This window comes from Numenius arquata, chromosome 1, assembly GCF_964106895.1.
Source record: "Numenius arquata chromosome 1, bNumArq3.hap1.1, whole genome shotgun sequence".
Classification (NCBI taxonomy): domain Eukaryota; kingdom Metazoa; phylum Chordata; class Aves; order Charadriiformes; family Scolopacidae; genus Numenius; species Numenius arquata.
The window spans coordinates 121,668,532-121,687,410 of NC_133576.1; the positions used below are offsets into that span (position 1 = coordinate 121,668,532).

Sequence of the window (18,879 nt, forward strand, 5' to 3'; positions counted from 1 at the left end):
CTGTGATCATGTATCACTGTAATATTTCTAAGTTTTGCATCTCCAATGGAGAAAGAGTTCAGAGTCCATGAACTGTTTGAAGATAAAAACTTACTGCTGTACCTGAATTCAGAGAGCGACTGCAAGCTTTCAGAAGGCTGACTGATAATCTGTCCTACTGCGTGACCCGATGTCTCGGCAAGCTGTGAAGCAGCTGGCCCACAAACCTACCCCATGGGCCTCTCACGCGTGTTTTATTCTGCACCTATTGAAAGATAAAGTGCAGTAAGCCTCTCCTGCATAGATGAGATGTTGCAGGTTGTTCTGCGAGTATTTCCACTTGTATTATTTTTTCATCTTCAAAAGCAGGATTATGTTGATGTTAACTAGAAGTAATCCTTGTATGGTTGTAAAGCATTGTGTGCTTGGCTGCCTTCCAAATGAAACATGCAGTTGGTTTGCCAGCCCTAAAAATGTCAACCTTTTGGGGGGAAAAAGCTATTAAGAAATTTCTTAGAATTAATGGCAACAGCAGAGGTTCTACAATTGGAATTTAATAATCTATTTTCATACTAGTTAAAACTGATTATACTTTTTCATATGGCTATGGTTTGTGCTACAGGAAGGGGACTCAAAAGACTGTCATTAGTATAGAAAAAATACAATAGAATATAAAATAAAAAGAAAAAACCTCAAAATACCAAAACACAAAAGCTTTATGAGTAACACGTTGCTGTAACTTACCAGGATAGAACTGTGTTTTTAAAAACTGTTTTGTGCTCTGTTCCTGATCTGGTTTGACACAGAGTGCTAGGAAACATCACTAAAGTAGCGGTGGTCTCTGTTGTCAGGTTCAAGTCTTGGAGACGCTGTTGTCATTGCTGTGTGACATAGGTCTGTCAGGGAAAGGACAGGGGAGATAGCTTAACTAGGATTAGGTTTCTGCAAAAAAGATTAGGAAACAATAAAACCTAATTATTACTAAGAAATTTTTTGCAGGGTGAACTTCACAGGTGTTCCTGCATTTGTGGTTCATTTGTCCTCACATCCCACAGAAGTTACATTGCAAGATGTAACCTGTTTTTCTTCCTACAGGGTCACTCCAGCTCCTCCTCAGCTTTCCTTCTAGAACCATCGTGTAACGTGGACTCAAGCAAGGTCTTGAGCTGTCTTTGCTGCCAAGTGGTGTCTGATATCATAACCTAAATAATGTCACCCTGCCTGCCCCTCCCCCCCAAGCCCCCCCCACAGCCACATGCCCTTACATGATCTCTGTAACCTCCCAGTGAGGAGGAATCACTCATCACGGCAGGGACTGTTGCTCTGGGAAATCTGGACTGAGGGTATGTGTCTGCCCAGTCTCCTCTATCCTTCCCTTAGCAGCCCTGTGCAGAACACTTGTCACGTAAAATGCTTTACAAGTGTGTATGAAATAGGAAAAAATTACTTCAGTGCCACTTCTTTGTAGAATCTAAGCCAGGTTTCTTACTGCACCCAGTAGATAACTGTCACTTTGCAGCAATGCAGGGAAACAGGTTTGGGGTTTTTTTTTGTTTCCTTCTTTTACATTACAGCAGCAGTGGTACTGTGAATGGATCTGCGTGCCTTCCACGAGGGACAGTCTTCCGTGCTGGGATAAAGACCTTTTTTGGCAAGACGTGTCAAAGACAAAGGGGTAATGCACTGCATGCCAGATCCAGACTTCTTGGAAGTCTTTTAAAACCAAATGGAAATGCCCAGTCATGCATTCTCTGCTGCCTACATAAACTGTGCTGCAAAAATATTTTAACAGAATTTAGTGTTTCTGTCTTCCCAGGAAATAGTTCTGCTCTGCTCATGGGCACAAGCCCAGGATGTTCCATTCAGCCGCAGCGAAGTGTTGCAGCAGATAATGATTCGACAGGTTGTAGGTAAAATAGCAGTTTCTTATTCAACTCATTGCTGACAGGAAGATCTAGCTCTGGAGAACGTGAGGAGAGTCTGCTGCTGGGTTAATTACAAGTAATCTGATGGGCAACCTTCTATGAATTGGTTTATAGGGGAGTCACTGAAAAATAGAAAGACAGTATGAAAATGCTTTTTACAAATTACCAGGCTTTCTAAAGAAGGAATGAAAAACACAGTGGTGAGGAAAGTTCTGAAGTTTTTGTTTTGGGGCAGTATTAGATGACAAGAAGTACCATACAAGCGTGTTGTGCCTGCACATGAGAAATAGGGAGATGAGTTTTAATGCCCAAAGGGAAAGATGCAGTGAATTAACTGAAACGGGGAAGGTACTTTAGAATCTTTTATAGTCTTTTGAAATTATCTAAGATGCAGCTCGACTTCTGTCTGTATGCATGAAAACGAGCTTGTTCCAACTTGATAATGCATAATTCAAAGGGAAAGGCTGGTCAGGAGAGCCAGACCAAGAAAAACAGTTTGGTGGGCTAGGCTGGTACTGAAGTTAAACGCTCGTGGCTTTTGAACGCTTGGCACCTAACTCAAGACACTGCTGTGATTTCAAGATCGAACATGACTGGCTACCTATGGATGTCTAACGTGAGGTACATCCTATCCAGGATACCTGCATCTGTGGTAATAACTTCTACAACTCACGCGCGCGTCCCCCGGGCCTGGCCCCGCAGAAGGTGGGGAGGGAGGGAGGGAAAGGGAGAATGCGCGACCCTGGCGAGAACCGGCGGCGGATCGCTTTAAAGCCGCGCCAACCACCGCAGTGGTGAAAGGCACAGCGGAACGAAGGCTGCTCTCCGGCTGCCGGCGGAGCCGCACCACGGCCGCCGGCTGCATCTCTGGCCCCGGCTCAGACGAGGCGCCGGCGGACACTCTCGGGAGCGGGTGAGTGGCCGGGAGGGGGCGGTAGGGGCAAGCGGCGGCGCACCTCGGGCCGCCATCGCTGCGCGCTCGCAGCGCCGCCTCGGCCCGCCCCGCCCACCGCTCTTAGCGGCCGCTCGAGCCAATGGAAGAGCAGCCGCTGGGTCACCGCCCCGCCCTCGGGGCCGTTCCAGCCAATGAGCGCGGGGGCGGGGGGGGGGACGTCCGCGTGCGCGGAGGGATCTGGCGGCCGGTGAGTGGAGAGAAGAGGCGTGCTCGTGTGGGGAGTGCTGAGGAGGGGGTGCGGGTTCCGCGTGCCTGTCCACCCGCTTTTCCGCCCCTTGAGGGCGGCCGGCGGGGCTGGGGCCTGCTCTGCCCCGGGGCCGGGCCTCCTGCAGCGGAGGGGCCGCGCCTGGTGCATGCGAGAGGCGTTTGCGGGCCGGGGGTTGGCTCCTCCCAGCGAGGTGGCCTTCGGTACCCCTGGGAGGCGCAGGGGGGAGGTGGCGGCGGGCTCGGGTCTGAGGGAGGCGGCTTTTGAGGCCAACCAGGAGAGGCGCCGGGGTTACGTACCAACAGCGGTGAGCCCTTAAAGTGATTAAGAGGGGTGGGGAAAAAAAGGGGCTTTCTTACTCAGAAACTGTCAGTGTCGTTATTAACGTGTGGGAGGGTAACGGCGGTTCAGAGTCCAGCCTGCTCTCCCTCTCTGCTTCATAAAAAGGTTGAGAATTGGGCTAGAGGATATCGTACTTACCTTCTTCAAGTAACCACGCAGCCTCCAGACCTTACTTTTTGAATCCAATGCAGTTTCTACATATTTAGTGATCCTCTCGGGAGTTTTTCTTACATAAACTTTTCTGTTTTACTCTGAAGCCCTATGAAATTTTGTCACCAACAGGGATTCAGTAGCGCAGCTGGACACTGTGTCAAGAACAAGCACCTTTTTATTTTTGTTTTTAACCGTGCTTCTCTCAGCCCACACGTGTCTTCTAGTTCTTGCCTTGGAAAGCAGAGCAGCTGATCTCTGCCCGTGCTGTTCATGCCACTCGTGATTACAGGCTCCGTCATAGCCCTTCTCAGTTACTTCTCACACTCATTGCCCTGGAAAAGCTATTCTGATTTTTTGGCTGTCTCACTACCCTTCTTGAACCTTTTCCAGCTTCGTTATTTTCTCTGCTTTTTGTTGAGATGAAGGGACCAGAACTACAGTTTACTTTTGTTCTGCATGTGCTGGTTCTAGAGAGATGTTCTAGTCACCTAATCATCTTTGTAGCCCTCCATCGACCTGCTGGCCACACTCTTCTTGGTGCACCCCAGGATGCCATTTGCCTTCTTGGCCACAAGGGCACATTACTGGCTCCTGGTCATCCCGTTGTCCACCAGGACTCCCAGGTCTTTCTCCTCAGAGCTGCTCTCCAGCAGGTCAGCCCCCAACCTGTACTGGTGCATGGGGTTATGCCTTCCCAGGTGCAGCACCCTGCACTTGCCCTTGTTGAATTTCAGCAGGTTCCTCTCTGCCCAACTCTCCAGCCTGTCCAGGTCTCGCTGTCTGGTGGCACAGCCTTCTGGTGCGTCAGCCACCCCTCCCAGTTTTGTGTCATCATCAGCAAACTTGCTGAGGGTACATTCCACCCCTTCATCCAGGTCACTGATGAATATGTTGAACAGGACTGGACCCAGTACTGACCCCTGGGGAACACCACTTGTTACGGACCTCCACCTAGATTCTGTGCCACTGATCACAACTCTCTGAGCTCTGCCTTTCAGCCAGTTTTCAGTCCACCTCACTGTCCATTCATCTAACCCACACTTTCTAAGCTTATCTATGAGGATGCCATTGGAGACAGTGTCAAAAGCCTTGCTGAAGTCAAGGTAGACAACACCCATCGCCCTCCCCTCATCTATCCATCCAGTCATGCCATGGTAGAAGGCTCTCGCGTTGGTCAGACATGACTTCCCCTTGGTGAATCCGTGTTGACTACTTCTGATAGCTTTTTTTTCCTCCAGATGCTTTGAGATGACGCCCAGAACGAGCCGTTCCATCATCTTTCCTGAGATGGAGATGAGGCTGACTGGCCTGTAGTTTCCCTTCTTGCCCTTTTTGAAGACTGGAGTGACAATGGCTTTCCTCCAGTCCTCGGGCACCTCGCCTGTTCTCCAGGACCTTTCAGAGATGATGGAGGGCGGCCCAGCAATGACTTGTGCCAGCTCCCTCAGCATTCGTGGGTGCATTCCATCAGGACACATGGTGTTGCAGATATACAGTTTGCTTAACTGTTCCCTAACTTGATCTTCCTCAACCAAGGTGAAGTCTTCCTTTATCCAGACTCTCTGTTTCCTCCAAAGTTTGGGACTCCTGAGGGCTGGCCTGAGCAGTAAAGACTGAAGCAAATTCAGCAGCTCCACCTTCTCTGCATCCTCTGTCACCACGGCACCCGTCTCATTCAACAGCGAGCCCACGTTTTCTCTAGGTTTCCTTTTGCCTCCAATATACTTGAAAAAGCCCGTCTTGTTGACTTTGACATTCCTTGCCAGGTTTAATTCCGAGGCGGCCTTGGCTTCCCTCGGTTCATCCCTGCATACTCTAAAGGCATTCTTATAATCTTTGCAAGTGGTCCGTCCCTTCTTCCATGCAGTGTAAACTTCCTTCTTCCACTTGAGCTTTTTCAGAAGCTCCCTGCTCAGCCACGCAGGTCTCCTGCTTCCCTTGCCTGATTTCTTGCTCTTAGGGATGCACTGATCCTGAGCTTGGAGAAACCAGTATTTGAATAACAACCATCTCTCTTGAGCCCCCTTCCAGAGCCCTAACCCATGGGATTTCTCCAAGCAGTTTCTTGAAGAGGTCAAAGTTAGCCCTCCTGAAATCCAAGGTTTCAATCCTGCTTGTTGTTTTGTGCATATTACCCACGATCCTGAACTCTATCTTTTCATGATCACTGCAGCCAAGGCTGCCCCCAACCTTAATGTCCTCCACCAGTCCTTCTTTGTCAGAACTAGGTCCAGTAGTACACCTCTCCTTGTTGGCTCCTCCACCACCTAAGTCAAAAACTTATCATCAATACACTGGAGAAACCCCTTGGACTGTACATGCTTGGCTGTGTAGCCTTCTCAGCAGATATCAGGGTGGTTGAAGTCCCCCATGAGAACTAAGGCCCGTGATTGCGAGGCTACTTTGAGCTGACTGTAAAAGGCCTCATCAAATTCTCCATCCTGATCAGGTGGCCTGTAATAAACACCCACAACAGTGTCCCTCATTTTGGCCTGCCCCTTAATCCTCAACCACAAGCTCTCAACTCTCTCTTCATCTGCCCCCAGGGAACTTTAGGAACATCTCCTCACTATCCATTCCTTAACATAGAGGGCAACACCTACTCCCCTCCTTCCTCGCCTGTCCCTTCTGAACAGCTTGTAGACTCATCCCACAAAACAAGGGCTCGTCCGGGATTTGAACCCGGGACCTCTCGCACCCTAAGCGAGAATCATACCCCTAGACCAACGAGCCAGTAAGCAAAATGGGTATTGGTTGCCTTCAAGATAGAAAAATTATCAGTATCACCCCTTGATGTGAATTTGTACAGCTTTCCTCTTGAGCCATTTGGACATTAACAAAAAGTTCTCCTGACTTAATCCTGAAATGGAGCTGTTCTTTGATCTGTGGCAGGTGAACTGCTTTGGGTCCACAAATACTGCCTCGTCCCTCTTTCCCTGCTCCACAAAACCACGAGTACATCAGAAAACTGCTGCAGTTCTGTGTGCACATTTGTCAGTTCTGCTTTTCTGATGTCCCCCAGCTCGGCCGTCCTCTTCAGAGGCTGTTCCATTTAATGGCATCTGGGCCCCAAAAACTTGAGTTTTTGAGTTTTCCCCAGTTGACTGCTGTGGAACAAGCTGGCTGCCTGTGCTTGAGAGTGACCTCTCGGATGTTTGAGCAGTTTCAGTTTGTATTAGAAGACTCTACAAAACAGATGTAGGTACGGCCTAGCATTTCTCCCTTTCTTCTGGCTAGACTGAGCTCCCTAGCAGGAGGATTTTTTTCTTTGTCCTGCCAGTCATTACTGTGGAAGTGCATTTGGCATTACTCCCAGTATCTTGTCAAATCATTGACAACCAACTCTTTTTAGGATGTAAAGATCTGAAAATTTATTTCCAGTAGGAGAGTTCCTTTCTCTGTCTGGGCTTTTACTGTGGTTGGGACGGATGCCCTCAGCACCTTTCCAGTTGTATTCCTGTTCCTCGGCCTTTCAGTAGTCTTTCCTTTCCCCTTTCAGTTAAGGGACATTTTATTACAATGAGATGACTTTTTTAGGGTACCATAAAAGAATGAGCATTGGAAACTGGCAGAGCAGCAACGTGTCCTGCTGTTTGTATAATTACCAAACGGCATTTCCAAGTTCCATGGGCAGCTGGGGAAGCCCAACTTACAGACATCAGTTAGGTTGACGCTATCTCTTTGGCAAAGAAATGGTAGCCAGTCACCTTCTGTGCAGTCTGTTCATAACAGCTCTGAAGAAGCAATTGTGTACTTTATGATGAGCGTATTTTTTTTGAGGTGACTTTGTAAATGCGGTTCCCACCTCCTTCCTCTCAAGTAGCGCTGTGGATCTAGAAGGATCTGACCTCTGGAGCAAGTCACGTTTTCTGTCTTTATGGGGTGAGCAATGGTGCAGGGGTGCCTGGGGCACTTGCCTCAGCTGAGCTGGTGACTGCAGGTTCCCAGGCATCTCTGGATAGGGGCACGGTTACATTTGGCCATAGAAGCCACACTGTGTCGCTAAGAGTACTGGTTTCTGGCTGATCAGAACTTCACAATTATGGATGGACCAAAGGCATTGGAGTACAGAAAGACTGTAGGAATTTTGGAGTGAGTTATTTTTTCCATAGTGTTCCTTGTAACTTCTTTTTTTTCTCTGTTTTAGGGCTTTTCATACACGACAGCTGGAAACTAACGTAAAATAGGTGCAGTATTCCTGTGTAGACAAGGCCTTGGAGTCTCCTGTGCATTGTGTGAGCTGTAAGCCATATGTTGTAGTTGTTGTCACCTCACTTTTCCCATTTTATTGATAGATCTGTCCCTTTAGAAGCGAGTAGCATTCAAATTTGCCATTTTACCCTATGAACACAACTCTGCCTATTCATATTCTACTGTGTCTGGTTGAGCTGATCCCCTTTTTTTCCTGCTTTCCTTTAGATGAACTTTGACTTCACCATGAGTCTTATTTTTCCAAAGTTTGTATGCAGTGTTCTTGAGCTGTTCTGGGACATCTGTTTTCTTTATTGTTTTGCTTTTCAATTAAGTGCGAACGTAACGCTTAAGCTAAGAATTAATAGTAAAGAAGACCTGCCACGTTGCCAGTTTTCAACCATGTATTCCTATTTATACGAGGGTTTAATGCAGGTAACATGGCTGTATCAACACTGTATGAATCCCAGGGCGTTCCTAAAATGCAACCCCGTTGCCCCGTATGACTCTGGTAGAGAGTCTGCATGAGGCTGTGCAGGCTGCTCCTGGAGGGACCCAGGGCCTGGGGCAAGCATGGATGGGCCATCTAGAGCCAAAGGGCTCAGGGGCTTGGGAGTTAATAGAGTCTAAAGGTTCCCTGAGTGCCAGAGGCCCTGTGGGTTTCTCTGCTTCCTCCCATCCTCCCCCAGAACTTCCAGGCTTGTTTCTGGACTTGAGAGCAGTGAGCTTTCTGGGAGGGGTATGGAGGGGCTCTCAAACGGTAGAACTGTCTACTCTCTTGGAGCCAAGGGAATTTACAAGTCCTGTTCACATAAACTCACTTACTTCAATAGTTTTCTGATGTAGTTACTCAGCATGAAAATCTCTTCATGCTGATGGCCTAAGTCAGAATATGTAGTCAATATATGTATGTTCAGAAAAGTATCTTGAATTTTGAAGGTGTTCTTAATAGATGTACATAATATTTCTGCCATATGTTCTGAGTTACCCCTCCTTGCAACCTCACAGTTAATTACTGCTTGGTTCCTAAGGCCTTAATTTACAAACTAAAAAGAAGGCTATTAAAAAATCAACTAAAAATATTTATAGAAAAAAGATGTCTAAGATGGCTATGGCTGTATGCCTTCTTATCTACTGAAACAATGGGTAGTGCTTCATCAGCAATTTTATCTGAGGGTTTCAGTTCATGGGCATGGGTTTAGTCCTTGCAAATGCTTATATGGGTTTACTGAACATAAAATCAAAAATTCAGCTTTTTACTTAAGAACTGCAAGTTTGCATCTGTTTCAGTTTCCTAGTCTAAAAGCATAGATGTGTCCTTGCCTAGGGGATAACAGCAAACCAGATCACTACATGTATGATGCACTTAATAAAAAAGAAAGTTGTGAGATGAGTGATTTTTAACTTCTAACATCTGTCCTAACAAAAAAAGTTGTTGTATAGGGCCTAAAATGGATTGCGGCATTGTGTATTGTTAGAGCATTGTTAGAAACCGTATTTTCTTTGTGAACTTGCAGTCATTTTTCTAGTAAATAATTTAAATAGTACATAATTTAATAATATAATTTTAAAGCATTTATGTTTTATTCAACAAAAAAATAGGGACAAAACCAGCCATTTTGTTTTTACTAGGTAGCTTGACTCCAGAATTCTCTTGTGTGAGACTGATGGCATAGATGGGTCTTTGGGCTCTGAAGGATTCCCTATTTGGCCAACGTGGCCTGAGAAGCCAGCAAGTCATTAAATGGTACTGTGGAAAAGCCAAAAGTTTTACTCTTATCACATGTTGGTGCATAGCATGTCAGTGGAATGGCAGAGTAATTATTCTAGTGCATACTGGTGAGTTATCGCACAGTGGCAGGTTAATGGTAACATTTTTCCAGCAAGTAGAGAGAAGCTGAGTTTTAGGAAATGTCTTGAAAGCTCTGCAAGGGCGAGCAGCAGGGAGGGAAGGGTGGAAGGGGAGGAGACAACGAATTCTGGAGTTCTTCTTGTAATGCAGAGAATAGGGAGAAGAAAAAGCACGGGCAGCTGTACTTCAAATTACACTTAACTTTTGAGGTTGCACGCAGCACATGGTTCTCTCAGTGACTTATGCACAAAGGCAGGGTTCGCCTTGTTCCACATTCTGTTAAAGTCATTGCATGTGGACTAGTTCTTAAATCAGACACAGAGAAAATGGGTTTCTTGAGGGAAGAATCTTTTTCGTTTTCTCCACTACTTTTCACATGCTGGCTTCGTTTTCGTCACCTTCGTTCCACGAGGTGGCACTGTCTCTTCTGGGAAGAACACCAAGGCTTCAGCTTTCCCTGCGGGCAGATGCTGCGCAGCTGCCTGGGGTGAGCAGGGTGAAGCGATACTGTGCAGCATAACCCCATTCAAGAGTTTTCCGAAAATGTCTGTACTTTTCTGTTAGTATATCCCCTGTCTTTTTGATACGAGTTACGTTCCATGTTTTTACACACAAAATACACAAATTTTTGGTGAAGTAGTGTTATCTTAGAAAAACATCTTGAGTTTCTTGCCTACTTTTTTTTTGTTTGTAGAAGGTTTCTGGCCTTTTTCTGGTGTGGAAGTAAAAGCCAGGTGATGCTGATCCTAGAACACAAGTTTACTTAATTTTGAGTCAGAATTGAGTAACTTTTGAACATGGGAAGGAATGACCAGTAGCTATCATTATTTCTGAGAGGGAAGGGAATAATTTCTATGGGATTTTCCAAATCCACAAAAGGTTTTTTTCCTGCAAGCTGATACAAAAAAGGTGTATGGATTCAGAAAATCAAGAACTGTAATGACAACTTCCCTGTAAGAATACAAGCCAAATCTACGTTGTATAGAAAGGGAACAGTGTTGCTGCTGTTCCTGAATTCTCTCTGGAGCCATGTTATTTCCAATCTGCCTCTTACTGGTTTTAGAGCTCGTAAGTAGAGGGGAATATGTTTTCTCTTGTTAGGAGGTTTTCCTAGTTAGCTGCTAGACTAAGTCTGCAGTGGTGAGGGAGGTTGTTTAACCTCAGAAGAGTATGTCTTTATTAAAAACATTCACCATTGAAAAAGGGTTAATTAATTTTTTTTTTTTCTCTGGTTGACATCTAGAAAAATGGATGATGATGATGATGACATTCCCCAGCTTTCATCCCATACATTGGCTGCCCTCCAGGAGTTCTACTTGGAACAGCACCAGAGAGAGGGCATGAAGACCTCCCAAGGGTTTAATCAATATTCCATTGGCTCAATAGAAGAAGACTGGGTAAGAAACTAAACTTCAGTGAATGAAGCACAGTTAGAGGAGTAGCCTTTACCGGCTTTCTTTTGTGGATGGATAATGAAATTAAATTAAAAAGGGGGAACACTCAAGATGTTCTTAGAGCGGCAAAATCAAACGATTCATGGACAATAACACTGTAGGGATATTTGCTTTAATATTAAATCTGGGTATAGTTGTCTGATCTGCATGTGCCTGGAGGGTACAAAGTGAAATTACTTGAAGAGAAGCATCTGTCCCTCCTGGAAATTTTAACTCCAGCCTGGTATGTCCAGGAAGTGAAGATTCTTCCTTGAGTTTGAAACAAACAGTGTAACAAGATCAAGTAATCTTTTATTTCACATCATCTTTCTTTGTGGGTTTTATTTCTTTGGGTTTGTGGATGGCTGCCTTGCTTTTTTTCTTCCGACTGACCAATTTTTTATTCGTCTCTGGGTTGTTTGGGTTTTTTTTACTCTTTCTGATCTCTTTTGGTTTAGTACTTTGATAATTTATTTCCTCATATACTGTTCACTTTTCAAGTTCCTTTTTCCTTTTCTGCCAAAGTAACTCACCTTAAGAGCACATAAATATTGTGCATCTGCACTTTGGGTTTGAACTAACCTTGTCAGTGATTTTGCGTCACTTGGTTTCCCTGATACTGCAGTAAATGCTTTGGAAACACACAGCGTAAGCTGCCGGCTGCTCGTCACTGGATTACAGAAGTAAAAAGGCCATTGGGGAAACAGTCACCTTTCTAGCTTTACTGTTTGTGAACTGAGAAGTTGCTGTGGATTTTGGTTTTCTTCAAATATGACTCAGCGCACCTAACTGTACATAGCACAGTCAGGAGATTTGATAATGTTTGTAACTGTGTGTTATCTTTCTCAGCAACTGAGCCAGTTTTGGTACAGTGATGAAACTGCATCATGCCTGGCTAACGAAGCCGTTGTGGCAGCTGGAAAAGGTGGCAGGTAGGTTTTAATAATTATGTTGAAGATTTAACATGTATTTTCTGTAATATTTTTCATTTCTACTGTGTAGACTGAGCATGCAGTTTAATTCATTACTCAAGGTACTTCATCTTCGTTCAACTGAGATATTGCAGAAATGCTTTACTGTTAATAATTCATACTGACCATTTAGCATTTCATTGAATGTTGGAGGCTCTGCCTTGTAGAAGTTTACTATGAATCTTTTCTTTTTTTTGAGAAATACAAAGCACTCCAGAGCATATTAATGACTTGTAATTCTTTTTTCATACAATGTTTCTGCAGAACAGATGGGAAGCCTTGGTTTTCTTCATATTGTTGTAAGGAGTTGGTTTTAATTTTAAGTTTTCAAGTATATTTCCTTGCTGTTCTGAAACAAGATTTTCTCTGTAGTTAAGCTTAAGGTCTTTGCGCAGCATGGAAGTTGAACAGGTAATGGCTTTAATACTTAAAACTCTGCTATCAAACTAATTATTGGTTAAAATGGAGGAAGAATAGCTTACATTTTTTGGACTAATGTTTACAATATTCTCCCAAAGCAGCCCTGAGGACTGCTATAGGGTTTTGTTTATTTTAAATTAATATTCTAAGTTATTGTCTCTTTTTCAGGATAGCATGTGTTAGTGCACCAAGTGTGTACCAGAAACTGAAAGAACAGGATGGTAAAGATTTTTCCGTGTGTATACTGGAGTATGACAGAAGGTTTTCTGTATATGGAGAAGAATTTATTTTCTATGATTACAACCAGCCTTTGAACTTACCTGAAAATCTCCTGCCACACAGTTTTGACATCGTAGTAGCCGATCCACCCTATCTGTCTGAGGAATGTCTTCAAAAAACTGCAGAGACCATCAAATACTTAACAAAAGGAAAGATTCTGCTTTGCACAGGTATAACTAATAAAAATATTAGGTCACCATTAAGCATCTTTTTCTCTCACTCAAGAGACAAATTTACTCACGTGAGAAAAATACTTAGTAATACTAATTTATCATTAATTCAAGGAGGAATACGTATCCTAAGCTTTTTATTGGAATACTTTAGTTAAACCTTTATTTTAAACTGAAGACATTTTTTAGTAGTTACAGTCAGTATTTTTTTCATATGGCATTACAAATTTTACTAAATTTTTGAAGAATTGTAAAATCATCCTGCAAAGTCCCAGAAATATTTCTTTATTGTAAGAGAAAGAAATTTCTTTTCTCTGTAATTGCAATGATTGAATTCTGGGTATGACAAACACAGGTGCAACTTACTGTTAACGTCTTAGTGAATTACTGCACGAATTTGTGATTTTCTCAACATGTCAGTAGCTGCAGGATTTCAGGTGCCACATACTACTTAGCATCTAAGGTGAGCTAAGTAGAAATAATGATAAATAGGTTGGAATGGCCTTTACTTGGTGAAGAGGGGTGATTTTAGCTAAGTCTTAAAAACAAAAACAACAAAAAAGTCAACTTTTTTTTTCATATTACCTGTCCTTACTGGCAAACATAGAAGTTGTGATGTGAATGAATGTATGAGGGAATTCTGCTACTGTGATTCAAGTAAGGAGGACTTAGGCACTGAAATGCAGCAGGAGGAATTAAAAACCATTGATAAGTGCAGTGAAACCAGAAAATTTACCAATTGTACTTGAAAGTCCTTCTCTATGAAGATGCACTTGCTGGTTTAAGAAGTGATGAGTATCTGCCTTAGTCATGGTGCTTCTAAGACTGTAATCTTATCACAAGACATCTGAAGACATCCAGCAAACTTTCGCAAAAAAACAAAGGGCAAAACCCCTCTATACATACAATTCGAGGGAAGTCAAGCAAACAGGCAAAATAATATATGACCAAAGAAAGCCTATTTCTTTGTTTAATTGGACATGGCAGCCATGCACAAGGATGGTTCTCAGAATTTTTTTCCCTAAAATGGATAGGTGTTCCTTCAGTTTACAAAGTTTGAGAAATACTGCTCAAGGAAGTGATTTCTCATTGTGTAGCTGTAAATATCGCAGTGCGGTTTATTTAAGTGGTAGAGTATATGTAATCTGTTTGCATTTCTCATGGCTCCCTACCATGTAATTTCTTTGGCATCTAACAAGAAGAGTGAGTTCAAGTTTCTGTTTTCTATAAAAGGGGCACTGATCTTACCCTCTACCTATTTTTATGAAACTTCATTTTCTTGGGATGTCTTCCATTCTTTCAGATTTATTTTACATTTCCCAATCGATTCAGTTGTTAAAGAGGGCTGACAGTGTAGCTGCTTTAGGCATTGCTTCCTTAAAAAAGGCAGGCACTCTTTATATACATTTTGGAGAAGCTATTAAAAAAGCCCAAACATTCTACTACTCTTTTTCTCACTGAATCCTAATTATTTTTGCTGCAGGTGCGATCATGGAGGAACAGGCAGCAAAGCATCTTGGTGTGAAGATATGCAAGTTTATTCCAAAACACTCACGAAATTTAGCCAATGAATTTCGATGTTATGTGAACTATGCTTCTGGACTGGACTGATTCTCATAAGAAGATCTACAACTTTTTCAGTCCAGCTCCTTTCTGTTTTCTATCAGTGACTCCACATTTCTCAATGCTGAAATATTCAGCTCCAAGTACTGATTTCTGGGCTAACTTTAATCAACATGGCGTGATAGCCTCTGTCTTTTAAATGTGTAAGCATTTGCAGTTACTGTGTTTTGTATCTATCTCACCTATTAGGTAAATGGGGACCAAACAATGCAGGTGCTGGATAATGGGAACTTCTCTGTTAAGAGTTTCATTCTAAATGTTATTTTTTACCATTCAAGGACTCTTCTGTGACCTCTCTGAACTGATTTTACCTGGTTGGCTTATAACAACACATAGGTGCTTGCCTCACAGACATCAGAATTGTCATTGCATCAGAACTGATGACTTGGTAGCTAGTGGATGGTCGAAAGAGCACGAATGATGGTCTCCTTTCAGTCTTGAGAGATGCTCCCTTAGTATTGTTCTGAAAGTGTCATGTTTTCAGATTCATTATCCAGCAGGCTGATGTTTTCATAAAGGATAACTAGAAGAGAAAACAGGGGAGGCCTCTGCAGTTGCTTTTAATAATAATCAGAACTACCTACCAGTTGCCAAGTAAGATAAGACTTGCTATCCACTCTTGTTGCCAGACTGGCTTTTTAAAAACTTGGTGGTTATTAGTTCACTTTTTCTCTAAAGCCTTGTCACAAACCCAGACTTTGTTTTTGTAAAAGATAAGATCTATTTTGTCATCGCTTACCACCATATAAACTTGTGTATGTATGTATGCCGTACTAGAGAAAAAGTAACGTAAGTTGTTAAATGTCTCTTTGCAGAAGTACGGTGCATTTATTTTGTGATGCTTATGTGTTAGTGCGACAGAAAATCATGAGCTTTTAAAAAAACACACAACTGGGCTTTTGTATTTATTAGTTAAGCTAATCTCCAGAGGTGGTATAAACCTGATGACTCCTTAAAAAAAGCACAATAATGATTTCCCCATTAGAGAGACCTTTACTTTCATTAACAATCCTATACATTAGAGAGGCCAAATCACCTGAAATACAAAGTTAATTACTGAGTAAGAACGCAACACACCAGCCAGTCCTTGCATTATGCTTCAGACTGTTCATGGGCTCTCACTTTGAGTTACTCTTACTGTTGGTTATGAGATACTTCTGTAGTAACATGACCCATACATGTTAGTCCTTTAAATCTTGAATCATAAGGGATCTGATTAAATATACTGCCTGATTTTTAAGAGGTTTCACTATCAAGCTAAAGATGATATACAGGTATGTCAAGTTTGTAGTTAGAAGAACAGTCCTTTTTTTCCAACTGTCCAGTTTTATCTTTGCCTCCTGTTCCACAGACAACAGCAGAGCAGTAGAACAGAAGCATCTTAAAAATCATTGAATATTACAAGGCCACTGAAGTATAACATAATGTATGGATAAGCTCCCACTGCTTCTAATAGACACAGGTCACATCTTATATTAAAGGTTTGGGCTATAATTCAATCAATTTCAATCAAAGTAGTTGATACATTAGAAAAACTTTCCTTTGGGATAGTAGACATTTTTGGTAGCTGGGAATTTTTAAAGCCACTTTTAACTAACCTTTGACTGCATTACTAATGTATATTTGTGTGAAAGCTGGTTCATAAATTCCAAGGCACTCATCAGTTTTATCAGCTATAAATATACTATACAAAACATAAATATTTGTTTTTATGTGCCATGCTTCTATATTGGGATTGTATAAAAGGCTAATAGAAATGCTCCATCTACAAAATGAAGCACCTAACATGAAGTATTAAGAAATTTATCTTGTGGTGGGGCTAAACCTGATTAAGGTTGTGAGACAAGACTTTTAATACGGTAGATAATACTCATGTTTCTGTGCATTTCTGCTGTTTGGATGCAGATTTTCCCATCTGGTGGAGTAAAAAACTGAGCAGGAATAACACAGATGGAATATAATCCTCTCTCAGTGCTTGGAGAACTGTGCTTCCTGAGCTGGACACAACACTGGTTCATAAATACCCATCCAAGCCACTGTTGCTCTGCTTCCTCCTTCCTCTCCCACCATACAGCGTTCCTGAGTTTCACACTACCAGTTTTCTTGCTCTTTCACATGCCTTGGTTTCTATCAGACACTGGTAATAGGTATTGTTAAAACTAGAGGAAGAGGGAGACTGGGCTCTTCTGACACTCTCTCTGAGCCCACGGCTGATACAGTTTTGCCTTTCTAACCAGAAGCCATCCTTGCTGCTGAGCCCAATAAAGCCAGAATCCCCTCCGAAAATGACTGCCCACAGGTGACAAACAGCTGGGTTTAGCTGTTCTCCAGGTGGCTACACCATTACTTTTATATGGCCCGTTTCAAAATAAAGCAAACCAGAATGTTAAATGCATAGGTGTTGGCACAAATCTATACTTCACAATTGTAAACTGTTTTATGTTTATTACCTCAATGTCTTGCACACCAAGCAGATGGAGACAAAGAAGTAACTTCTGACTTTATTTTTAACTACGTAGAGACTTCAACGGGGACAGGTATGATTGCCAGAGGTGATGATATTCTTCCCCTGCCACCCAGCTAAGTTAGAACGTGCTATTCAAATGCAAGCTTCACCTATGTTGCTGCTTTGCTATTAATTCCTTCAGTTGTCTGCTTAGTTTTGGTAAACGTGTGTTGTTGAGCTCTCTATCTCAGAATTAAAATACACCTTTGCTAAGCTCATCAGACTCCTTTCTTAAAAAAAAAAAGTACAACATTCAGTTGTACCAAGAAATTCAATTCACCAAGAAAATAACTGCTTCTTCTCACATGTAGGTCAGATGGCTTTGAAAAGAGGCACTGTGAAGATGAACCATTATGAAAATGAGGGTATACGAAAAATCTGTGTAGATGCACTCAACAGAGCAGCCCGTTGTTCACCGGCTTCCCTCTGAAAAGCCTGGTGAGCACAGGCAGCTGCCCAAGCAGAGCTTGACGAGTGGCATTCACAGCCTTCATCAATGATAGCAGGTAAACTATTTTTGTCATACTTGTTTCCAAGAAAGTAGCTGTGCTTCTGAGAAGGCTTCAAATCACAAAAACTCATAGTGAATTTGGACTTTGTGCCATCACAGTAACTTTTAATATTATGTGACAGCAAAATCTTTTTATTCTGTAATAGGATTACTGAAAAAAATCTTCAGTGTCAAGTAGATTGGCTTGCTTTATTGTGGATGTTTCATGGATGATTTTCTATTGGAACAGCCTGTGGTGAAGTGTTACCACCATGCTACTTTTCCAGTGGCATTTATGACTGCAGAGGCGTATGTGCTACAGCTTCTTGGCTGCAGCCCCAGGCACTGTGCAGCAGCAGGACATCTCAGTGCGCTGCTGTCGGTATGAATGTGACACTTGGCAGAGGAAACCTCGGTTCTTGGGCACAGACTGATGGCTGTAGGTGGAAGAGAATATACTGCAGCTGCCTGCACCTCACCCCAGATGACAAATGAAACATTTCTAGAAATGCTCAGCTTGATGTTGCACAGTTAGCTGATCTCTGTATCACACAATTGTCTTCACGCCTCTGCCCATGTCCCTCTGTACCAGAGCAAGTGCGAAGTACCTGATGGTTGGTTTTGCCACTCTCCCTTGGTTACCTGCAGGGTGTAGTCCCATTGCCATGCAGTGAGGTGGGAACCAGGGCAACTGGGTTCAGGTTCCAAAAGCCCCTCGTCAGCCAGTGTCAGAGCTGTTGCCTCCTTAGATGAGAGTAGAGTGAAAACAAGTGGTAGCTCATGCCACTACTCAGCAAAACAGGTAGGATTAACTAGCTCTCCCTCATGTGCCCTAGTCCAGGTAGGCATGGCTGTTCCCTAATCCCAGCGAGACTGATGAGTGTTTATGCCTTCTGAGCACATCATAGCCTTTTCCCCTTGCTGCTTTCATGTTCATGTTTCCCCACATGATTCATGTTTACTTGCAGCTGTGGACCTCTGCCTATTCAGACAAACACCTTCATGTAATGACTGGCTAGTAAACCAAAACTAGCATCCCAGGCTTTTTCTCAGCCTTCCTGAATGATATGAATTTTCCAACCTATCTTAAGTGATACTACAGAGAAGAAAATAATCTCTTTACCAAGGATATTGTTCTGTCTTTTGTGGCTCCTAATGTATTCCAGGGACAACCTCACTGAAGGAAAAGATTTTCCTGGCACAACAAAAATTTTCTCAAATCAGCCGCAGCTGCCAGATAGTTTCAGCTTTGAATTGTTTGCATTTATTGGGCCTGGAGTTGGTTCAATGAGGCATTTCATGTCTGCCTTGTGTCAACAGTTTGTGAGCCTTGAAGCAACTCCAATGAACCCTCCCTCCCCCCCCATGCAAATTAAAGGCAAGGC

General features: G+C 43.0%; 1 protein-coding gene and 1 non-coding gene across 5 annotated transcripts; one reads left to right on the forward strand and one right to left on the reverse strand.

Moving 5' to 3' along the window:
- The first annotated feature begins 2,990 nt into the window (after window positions 1-2,990).
- On the forward strand, window positions 2,991-17,221 carry EEF1AKMT1 (EEF1A lysine methyltransferase 1). 4 transcript variants are annotated; one of them, XM_074144410.1, is made up of 5 exons: window positions 2,991-3,046; window positions 10,846-10,999; window positions 11,885-11,967; window positions 12,595-12,875; window positions 14,359-17,221. In XM_074144410.1, exons 1-5 carry the CDS (start codon window positions 2,991-2,993, stop codon window positions 14,484-14,486), a joined length of 702 nt encoding a protein of 233 aa, XP_074000511.1. In that variant the 3' UTR covers window positions 14,487-17,221. The 4 variants fall into 4 exon arrangements, with proteins under 4 accessions (XP_074000511.1, XP_074000528.1, XP_074000539.1 ...); XM_074144427.1 differs by lacking the exon at window positions 2,991-3,046 and adding an exon at window positions 7,707-7,801; XM_074144438.1 differs by lacking the exon at window positions 2,991-3,046 and adding an exon at window positions 7,715-7,746.
- Window positions 6,221-6,292, reverse strand: TRNAP-AGG (transfer RNA proline (anticodon AGG)). Its single transcript has one exon. It is a non-coding gene; the product is annotated as a tRNA-Pro (tRNA).
- Window positions 17,222-18,879: the final 1,658 nt, after the last annotated feature.